At 45.4% G+C, this 10,202-nt stretch overlaps 1 protein-coding gene across 1 annotated transcript; it reads left to right on the plus strand.

The window, feature by feature from the left end:
- Positions 1 to 1,424: 1,424 nt before the first annotated feature.
- LOC104525810 (leukotriene C4 synthase) lies at positions 1,425 to 9,244 on the plus strand. Its single transcript, XM_010169067.1, has 5 exons — positions 1,425 to 1,482; positions 5,910 to 6,009; positions 7,869 to 7,939; positions 8,747 to 8,828; positions 9,106 to 9,244. The coding sequence occupies exons 1-5, from the start codon at positions 1,425 to 1,427 to the stop codon at positions 9,242 to 9,244; spliced, it is 450 nt and encodes a 149-aa protein (XP_010167369.1).
- The last annotated feature ends 958 nt before the right edge of the window (positions 9,245 to 10,202 follow it).

Raw genomic sequence — 10,202 nt, forward strand, 5'->3', positions numbered from 1 at the left:
GAATCATTAGTTGAAATGATGTAAGGAGAAGTAGACTCCAGGTGACGTTTCCCCTCTGACTTTTATATTAGACACCCCAGATGAAATCTTGGGTCACCAGGAGATGCTGTTAAGGTTAATTGGTTTATTTCTATCTCAGTCTGGGTCTGCTAGCAGCTTGGAGGGTCTAAAGTCACATCATATGAGTGTTTTGCAGAGAAAGGGAACAGTTTGCTATGCTACATGCTTTTTTTTTTTTTTTTTAAGTGTACAATTGTATATTTCAATTAATTAAATTAAGTTTTCAACTTGATGAGCTGTAATGATGGAGGTTTGAGGCGATGGAGAGTCAAACCAGAAGAACAAACTTACTGAATCCCACTTGGGAGAAGCTGTAGGTTTTGGTCACTTCTTGGTATTGTACCCAAATTCTGTACTGAGGGGTGTGTGTGACTACACAGAGGGAAATGCAGTGGCTGAGCCATATCCTGTCCCCTCTCTCCACCAAAATTAAGAGAAAACCTTAGCTGATAATGAATTATACCTTTTGTCTCCTTTTTGGTTTTCAAGATTTTAAAGTCAGGGTAGTATTATCCATATAAAGTTGCTCCAAAACACAAGATAACTTGCTGAACTGATGCACATTTTGCTTTTGTGGAGTGGGGAGAAAAGTTACTCAGGGCTCAAATATTGGGTTGTTTTTTTTTTTTTTCAAGTTTTACATTTAAAAATTACAATTCTGAAGTCAGTGTAACGTTTCCGATGGTCTGTGTGTTTCTACATCCTCTGCTGCCTTCCATTCGGAACGGAGAACTTTTATTGGGTGTGTTAGCCAGGTTTGTACTGCAGAATCAGAAAATTACAAAAAGTGACTAAGTGATAAAAAAGATCTATACTCTTATTTGATACATTTCTATCTGAATGCTCTTTTAAAAGTTTGGAATCTAGTAACAGAATTAAGTTATTCCAGCTGAAGTCCAGAAAAATCTTTCATGTGGTCAACTCCGCTACTTGGAAGAACAGGAGGTCAAGTCATTAATTTGTAAATGCCTGCTGATAATTTTTACAACCTCGCACATAATTTTAGATGCTCTGGAGATGATGAAAAGTAGCAATAAAAAGGCTGGAAAAATTCCCGTTGTCTTTCAGTTGCCAGCAGTGTATACTTCAGTCATGCTACAGAATCTGTCAATATGATTGCAAGAATTTCTCAGTTTGTACATGCAAACCTTGCTGTTTGGTAGTTCAACAAAAGGCTCTTGTCTCGTAACAGATATTTTCTGCTTTGGAAAATGGTGTGGTGTGTGGAGAGTTAACGTGTGGTGGAGGAAGCACGCGTTGCTGCAGAGCAATAAGAAGGCTCTGTTGTAGAGCAGCAGTGGGAGAGAGGATTGGTGAGCTGCTGTCATCGCACCTGGCTGAGGTTTTGGTCTGCAGTCAGCAAGATGAGAAATCAGATAGACCTGTTGGCTGCTGTCACAGTTTTGGGAGTCCTGGAGCAAGGTAAATGTCCTCTGTGTAATGCTAGGGTGGTGTTGAGCTAATTATATTGAACTTTGGGGAACTTGGTTCCTGTAGGTTGCTTGGAGTCTCCGTGGAATGAAAGTTGCTGTTTTCCAAAACGATAAAATGATGTTTGGCTGTTCACAGTGGAAGTGTCATGCCTGAGGAGGTTCATTATTTAATAGGGACTAAAATGATTTGCAAACCTCAAACCCAACATCCTAGAGGGAAAAGAAATTTAAGTTTTACTTTCCAACTTAAAACAATTTCAACAATCAGACGTCTTTAAAACATTTTCTGTGATTGAATTTTAGCAGTAGTTTGTAACTACTAAAACTAGTAGTTTGTAACTACTAGTGGCTGGAGATAGCCAAAATAAAGGCAGGTTAATAAACATGCTGATGAAGAGGTTAGTCTGCAAACATTTATGGTGTATATATGGAGAGGAGCATCATGCACACATTTATTGTGTATATATGGAGAGGAGCATCATGCACACATTTATTGTGTATATATGGAGAGGAGCATCATGCACACATTTATTTCTCCTCTGTGACCAGTATCTTTATGTGTTCAGTTCATATAGCTTAGCTGCCAGGAGCAGATGAGTTGACAGCACACAGTAATTTGGAAACTAATGCAAGCCCTTCTGGTCAGAAATAGACACAGACATCTTCAAAGAAACTCAGTGACTTCTTGTAATTTAAATAGATGTGTTTGGTTTAGACCATTTAGAAAGAAGCTGTAGCGGTGCCAGGCTCTGTCTGTCTCTTGTGTTTAATTGGGGGCCCTTTGGGCAAAGGCCTCTCCCCCTTGTGCTGCAGGAGGGTCAGGGAAGGGGACGCTCCCCCAGCCTGGGGTGGGGATGGAGCCTCCATTTTATTAAAATCTTCACATTTCTGTAAGGGAAGGTTTGTTTGGGGTGGGTTTTTTTATTACTGAATGAATTCACCATAGAGCTATTGCACCTGTGCTTACAGATGGATGTGAATCTCTGAACAGCCTGATGGATTTTTAGCCATCAGATGATAAATCTCTTGATACAAGTGTGATTTAAAACACAAATACATCACTTAAACAACAGAGTTCAAGATTTCAGAATTATCAGTAATTTTCCCTCAATTTACAGAGAAATATCTGCGTCTACAAATGGAAGATACTCTTGTCTTACGCTTTTTTTGTTGTTGTTATTAAACCAAGTGGGGATGGAGGGAGCATTTACTGTGCAAAAAGAAGACACAAAGAAAACTTGCAATTGAGTTACAGAAATGTTACTAAACCCTTTCCACTGGGAAACTCTCAGTAGCAAATCCTTAGAGAGCAGTTTTGTCTAAAATGTATTTGTTCCATGAGAACGTCATATATATATTTTATTTTTAAAGGTTGCAGCCTTAAGCGTTTTACTTTCATTCTATGCAAACCATACATAGGTGTGAAGCCAGAGACAGAGAGCAAGCACTGGCACCCTCTTATCTCTGTTAGATCGGATAAAGTAGCCTCGTTTTATGGTCTCTGCATGGGAAGCCAAGGAGCAATTATAGAATACTACGTGTTTCCTTTCTCTCTACTCGTACCAAGTGTGTGTGCTAATGTCACCTTGATTCAGAGCTGTGCAGTAGCTTTTCTTGTGTATTTTGAAAGGACATTCTGTAGGTGAGTTACAGAACTGAGATTCATTCTGAGGAGGCAGAGCAATGAAACACAGATACACTCTTACACGTACAAACACCCTCCCGTCACATCCTGGTGTAGGAGACTTAATGGCTGAGCTTAGTACAGTGTTGGTTGATTTTTATTATTATTATTATTACTAATTTTCTGGGATTCCACAGTTTCTGCATTCTTTCAAGTAACTTTCCACTTTCTAGTTCAGTTATGCTCAATTTAGCAAAGCTCTGAGGTTAGTGCTCTGTAGATAGGTGCCCCTGCCCTGCATGGAACACGGTACCAGAGAGCAGAACAATGCTCCCACAGAGCTTCTCTCCAACCCCCCTTTATTTTTATGAGTTCAAAGGAAATAAAGGTTATGCAATGTCACTGTCCATCAGTCCCCACAGAGCTTGTTTGCCGTGTTCACTCAAATGTGGCACATATCAGCTATAACGTGGTTTGACAAGTTTGTGGACATAATCAAATAGAGAACGACGGTCTGGCTGATACCTCCACTGAGGAGCAAAGTGCAGGGAGAGCTCAGCCCCTGTGAGCTGCATAGGAATCCACACAGGAGTTGAACCTGGAGACATGAATCACAAAAAAACTAGTTTGAAAGGTTCTGCAGAGTAGATTGAACTCTTTTTCCCTGGAAGTCCATGCTGAGAAGGCTTGTGCAATGTGGTTTTTTTCAACACCTCATGCTGAGGAAAGTGCTTTTGGGGGCTGATTCTTCATCCCTAATGCTTCACTCATTCACCAGGTTTGGAGGACGGCCAGCCATCCTCCAAAAGGCTCTTGCTTCTCTTGGGTGGTGGTTTTATATATGACCCATCCCTAAGCATAAGGGATCTGTTGCAGGACTTGTCTGAATATTTGCCCCTGTATACAAGCAAGATGTTAGGCATAGAGTTGATGGAGAGGTTGGGTCTGAAATTGTTGTTGCCGTGCTCATAGCACACAAGAACACTGCACGAGCAAGGGTGCAGGTGGCATGAAGCAGGATGAAGACTGTTGCCCAGCACAGTCAGGCTTATGCCACAGGCCAGAGCTGTGCATGTTGCAGTTACTTTAGTTCAGTGCATTTCTCAAGAGGTGGCTGGGATGAGACCCTGAGAGCGTTTGAGTTGTGTAGGAGAGATGTGCTTGTCGGATGTGAAGAGGAGGTGACAGGATGGGTCACACTTTCATCATCTTTTTTCCAGAGCTCTGCCAGTTGTGTGTTCCTGCAGACCTAGCAGGCTGGTTTCACAGAGGGGATGCTGTGATCCTGCCAGATCTCAGGGGCAGGATGATATCCTCACCCATAACCATAATCAACATGCTACAAATGGATGGAGAGGGAGGGAAAAAGCAAACTTGTTCCTCCCCACCTTTCTCTCCCAGCACCTCTTGTTGAGGGCTGGGTCACTGCACACACTGTGGAAGCCACTAGACACGCAGATGTTTTGTTAAATGAATGTCTATTTAATTGGATAGTGTGTTGTGTAACACACAGGTCACACAGCATCAGATTATTTACATTTCTAATTCCCTTTTCTTCTACATATGTTCTAATGCTTTTCCGCAGGCACACGTGGATCTGCCTTGTCTTTAATCTTGCAGCATCTGTCCCTACTTTCCCTTCTCTCTCCTGCTGTTCTTCTGCTTTTATCTTCTTTGTTAGGATGAGACAGTCCACAAGGCAGTCCTTGCAGCTGGCTCCTTACCTCTCTGTTTAATGCTCTGGAAATGTTGCCATGTTAGGACCTTGCTAAACCAAGTGACTCACTTAGCAACGTGCTGCCACAGCCACCAAAGTAATTGTTTTTATAATTTAGTTTTCTTCTAGATGAAAATTCTCGTTTTCAATAAAGGCAACGATGTAGTAGTTGCACCTAAATATAAACACTTGAAACCTTAACAATTACCCATGGGAGTGAGAACTTTCATCAAACAGTGAAACAGTCCAAATCTTCATGTTAACAAGTTTTCATAGTTTTGAAGTGACTTTCCACGTCCCTTACAAATGTACAAAGGAACAATGTCACCAGGTTAGTACCTCGGCCCAAACTTGGCACGGGCTGATAGCAGCACTGGCAGGACCTCTGCTCCTTGAACTGCTTGAGCCTTGGGGCTACCCTGCAGGAATGAAGTAATGAAAGAAATAATCCCCCCTTCCCCATTTCCTTCTGTTGTCATGATTATGAGCATCTCTAGCTGACTTATTGTTGTCCCAGTGCTTCACAGTTCGGATGCTGCTCTGTGATGTGGGGACATCCCTGTACGAAAGCTTTGCACCCGCTGGGTATAGTGGGAGGTGTTACACATCGTTCCCATCAGGCTGGCTGAGGGTGTCCCAGTACTCGAAATACAAACCATAAAATTAGAAAAATAATGATTCTGTGATGGGGTGTGGACTCAGTAAGGTTTTAGGGTGTGTTTCTGGCCTTCCTGCAGGACCAGCGTGTGTTTGATGTGCTGGGGAGCAGCACCAAGGGCTCTGCTGCTGCGTGTGAGACTATGCAAAGCGTCAGCCAGCACGTTGGCTCTGCGGCAGGCGTGCTCTGCTAGGATAACCAAATCTGAGTTCAGAGTATGAGCCTGAAACAAATGGCACATTTACTCCAGGTCATGTGTGACAGCCCTGGACTATGAACCTGGACAGTATCAGCTCTTTTCCTCTAACCACTTGCTTGATTCCAAGCTAGATAAAGTTTGGCTAAATAAACGGCTGCTGGACTGTTACTGTTCCTCTGGTGTTGTTTGGTTTTGTTTTCTGTTTGTTTTTTTTTTAGCCTATTTTGTGCTGCAGGTGATCTATGCCCGAAGGAAGCACAAGATCTCCCCTCCTGAGACAAGAGGTCACCCCGAATTTGAGCGGATCTTCAGAGCTCAGTAAGATTTTGACTTGTTCGTGGTGACTCCATCTAGATATGACTTGAGTCAAGCATCACTACCAGGAAAGACTGAAGTCACTCTCAAGTCACCTTTTCACTTGCTGCTGCTGATATTAGATTATTATTTTTTTTTAAGCTTTGCACGCAGAGGTCTGAGTTTTGATTTGGAGCACTTTGCTCTGGCTGTGTTTCTGTCCATCCATGATAACTCCTCCTTTTGACATCGTGAGAGGCAGCCAAATTACAAATTAGCAGCTGTATGGAAGAAGTGCTGAGCATTAATGCATTCTAGTCATTAAGTTTAATATTAATGTTGGCTCCAAATTGTGAGAGTAGCTGAAGCTGTATTATAACCTAATATTTGCTTGCTTGTAAGTTTTTGCTGTTGAATTGAAGCAAAAGGTCTTGCTGGCAGAACCAGCTACAAGGATATTCTTATTTTTCCTTTTTTCAAGCCATTGTACTGTGAAATTCGGCACTGGTGGGCCCATGCTGAGGACTGTTTCTTTTTGCTCTGTTCCTATGGAGAGAGCAAGGCTGGAGCTAAAGTGGAAACATTCACAGATCCCTTTGGGTTCCAGCAAGCACCAGATTCCGTCTTTCATCTCAGTGGTTGCTGTTTTGTAAGTGATTGAAAGGAATTGGCCAGCGCTGGTTTGAAGGGTAGTTCGAACACGGCACTAAATCCTGAACAAAGCAGCTGCGTTTCCTTGCCAGTGTGCAGGAAACATTTGTGGAGTGACAAAAACACCCACTTTGGTCCTTTCATGATGCAGTGAAAGGCCAGCCTGCATGGGAGGCATCAGCCTTTGCTCACTGGGTAGCTGGTGATGAGGCTTTTAATTAAATCCTGGGCTGTGTGTTAACTGAGTCGTGCCGGGGGCTGCCGCGTGCCGGGAAGCCCTCTGCTATATTCTGCAGAGGAGGTGACCTCGGGGAACTTGGGTTTGAGAAGGTATTTTCTTCACTGCGAGCTTTTTCCTCCCTTTATTCTTTTCCCTGTGGAAAAAGATACAAATGGATAATTTAGTTTGATATTAAAAAAAAAAAAAAAAAAGAGGAGGAAAAAAAGGTATTGATTTATTGCTCACTTGTGGAAACCTGGCAGCCTCCCGTTGTTGAGGCTCAAACTGCATTTACAATGTAAGGTTTTCAGACTTTTTCCAGCTCCCAATCTGGCTCTGTTCCCTGAGGCTTGGTAAATTTTTGGCCAAATTTAAGATTAAATTGCTTAGGGAATGGTAAAATGTAGGATAAATTGAGAAACAAAACCCACTGTCACCAATAGCACAGCTGCCACCATCCTTTCTTGCAGAAAATCTGTATTTTTGTCACTAAAAGGAAGAAAATCTGGCTGCAGATCTTAACACCTCTACTGAATTGGATCTAGAAAAAGGCTTCTTTTTGGAGCATGACTTGTGTGACACTCAAATTTTGGGCTTTGCTCACCCAAGGCAAACAGAAAACTGTTTAAATGTCAAGGACCCTCTCCCCGTGCAGCTTTCACACTGTAGCTGGCACTAGCTGTCTCCGAAGGCACTGGGTGTGGGGCTGAGGAATGAGCCTGCCGAGGGTCCAGCAAAGACAAATCTCCATCTCAGCCGTGGCTCGTCATTGCAGGGTCCATGTGAATGTGGGTGAGGGGGACACTGTGTGTTTTTTGGGTGCTTTTCTCCTCTAAAATACAGATACTGGGTGTCCTTGGTGGCAGAAAAGGCTCTTTCTCCCCAGCACAGCACAGCAACGCCTCTTACCAGCTGCTTCAGTTTGCTTTGATGCGTCTTTCCAGCTCACCTCTCTGGCCTCTGTCTCTGACATACAAGGACAGTTTTAACACTCATCTCTGGATCTCACCAGGGTGAATTGCTCAGAGTACTTCCCGATCTTCATCTCGCTCCTCTGGGTTGCTGGAATCTTCTTCCATCAAGGTAAGGGGAATGGTGGGGAACCCCAACCCAAACCACATGCACAAAGCAAAAAAAACCCAACCCACCCAATTTAAATCCCGTTGCAACTCAGGCACATCCTCTCTGTACCCGTGTGGCTGTTACTCGGGGAAAGCAAAGTTCCCCTGTGGCCAGATGGATGGAGAAGCTCCCCAGCTCCAGCGTGCATGAAGTTGCTGGTAGCAATCAAGCCAATCTCCTGTCCAGAGGAGAGGTTTGGTGGCATTGGCAGGCAAGTCCCCAGAGCCCAGCCATCCCCCTGTGCTGCTTCTCTTAGAGAAGGCCAGGCTGGTGTGTGGTGCCAGGGTGGTGGCAGGGCCAGGAGCAGCGTGGCTCTGTGTTTCAGAGGCTGCTGCTTCCTGCTGTGCCAGAGAAGATGCAAGCTGAAGCTGAGCTGCAACACGATACCCAAATCACTACATCAGAAGAAGAAACCATAACCCAAATGATTAGTCATCCCCCGCCCATCCCCTACCAAGCAGGTTTAGGGGATTTGGCTGCCGCCGTGGGGAAGATGCAAGGAAGGACCATGGCAGGGAGCGTTACAAACCCAAGTCCCAGGGCAACTGCAGGAGGGTAGAGAAGTTCATCTTCACAAAAAGGGAAGGAAGAAACCCCATTTTAGCTCCCATAGCATTTTAAAGCCGAATCCCTCTGTATTTGGTTCTTGTGGCCGTGTCACCATCTGCAGGGGAAAGCGGGGCCACGGGTGACTGAGCTGGGCTGCAGCTCCAGCAGCATCCAGGGACCCCCGGCTTCCTCAGGACTTGGCTCCCCTCTCCTTCCTAGGTGTGGCTGCGGCATGTGGGCTGCTGTACCTCTACACCCGCTTCAAGTATTTCCAGGGATACGCCGTGGATGCGCAGGGACGGTTAGTACCCGGCTGGGGCTGCGGGCACCCCAAAACCCAACCCAGGGAGGCTGAGGGCAGGATGCAGCCCCTGGGGTGGGTTTTCTTCCTGCGGGAGGGTCTGAAGGCAGGTTTGCATCACCCCCTTCTCCTCCCCTCCTGCCCCCACACGCTCATCACCCCACCAGCTCTTCCCCAGCACAGTCTTGGAGGAGGAAGGGGGATGCCAAGCCCTGGCCAGCATGCTCCATGCCCCGGGTTGGTTCCTGGTGCCTGATGATGTTTTGTCCCTGCACAGATTGAGGCCGCTGTATGCCAGCACCTGGCTGCTCTGGCTGCTGCTGGGGCTGGCGGGGGGCGCACATTTCCTGCTGCCCCGCTCCTCCACATGGACGGCAGCTCTGGCACAGCCCCTCCAGCTACTCGGTGCCTGGTGAGTGGGGCTGCTGCTCTCCCAAAACCACTGCGTGTCCTGGGCCGAGAGGAGGTACTTGTGTGGCATGGAGACCGAGCATCTCCCCAGCTCTGCGCTTACCTGTGAAGGGAGGTGGATGCTGGCACTCCTCTGCTTGCAAAGCTTCACTCTTCAGAGATAATGGCTTTTTTAGAAAGCAAATGCTGCCCAGTCTCTGCCCCTGCCCCTGGGCTTCACAGCCGAGTTTGTAGCACTGTCTGCTCTAAAAACCTCTAACACCTTTGGCTCTGAGTCATGGAGCACAGGTTGATCTGTATGCTGTCGTCACTCCTCCTCACTGCTTTAATGATCTATGTTGAAGGATCACAGCAACGATATACAAAAAAATAAACTCCTCTTTCTCTGTAGAAATCACCTGTGATTGTCAATGGTGCTTGGGGACCGGGTGTAAGAACACTGAAGGGTAGGGGAATGGAGTGGATGGGAAAAGCTGCTAACTTGAAAACTTTATCCAAACTTTGGGGGAAAAAAAGCCTAATTACAGTCCAAATCCCAATGTCTGTGTTTGGCATGAACTTGAATGATCTTGACTTCACTTATCACCAACCCAGCAGTAGGACTTTGCCCTCTCTGTATGTCAATCTCCACTGCACACATGGGGTTTGCAGGTAACTAAAGCACGCATCACCCAGGCAGCTCCTTGCTAAGTTGTATGTGGGAATGAAAACCCAATGTATTTCACAAGACAACTGTTCCACAAGTGCAACCTTGGGTGTATGGGTGCCCAAGCACTTTCCTTGCTTCCTGAGCTGACCAACCTTTCTGGTTTTAAATAACTGATGAAGGTTCCTGTGGTGCTTGGACAAAAATACCAGTCTCTTACTGGGCTGCTCTAAGTGCTTTCCCCAGCATGAGCAATGCTTTGGGAATACTGGGTGCTGGTGAGAGCTGAGGAATGACTCCGTTTCAGGTGTAGGGGC

The sequence above is a fragment of the Antrostomus carolinensis genome, unplaced genomic scaffold, assembly GCF_000700745.2.
Source record: "Antrostomus carolinensis isolate BGI_N321 unplaced genomic scaffold, ASM70074v2 scaffold24215, whole genome shotgun sequence".
Classification (NCBI taxonomy): domain Eukaryota; kingdom Metazoa; phylum Chordata; class Aves; order Caprimulgiformes; family Caprimulgidae; genus Antrostomus; species Antrostomus carolinensis.

What these genes read in the sequence shown, in the direction of transcription:
- LOC104525810 (XM_010169067.1), top strand. Translation starts at nt 1,425, where the DNA reads ATGAGAAATCAGATAGACCTGTTGGCTGCTGTCACAGTTTTGGGAGTC. An exon ending in TTTGGGAGTCCTGGAGCAAG is followed by an intron (nt 1,483 to 5,909) that starts GTAAATGTCCTC and finishes TTTTTTTTTTAG; the next exon opens with CCTATTTTGTGCTGCAGGTG. An exon ending in TGGAATCTTCTTCCATCAAG is followed by an intron (nt 7,940 to 8,746) that starts GTAAGGGGAATG and finishes TCTCCTTCCTAG; the next exon opens with GTGTGGCTGCGGCATGTGGG.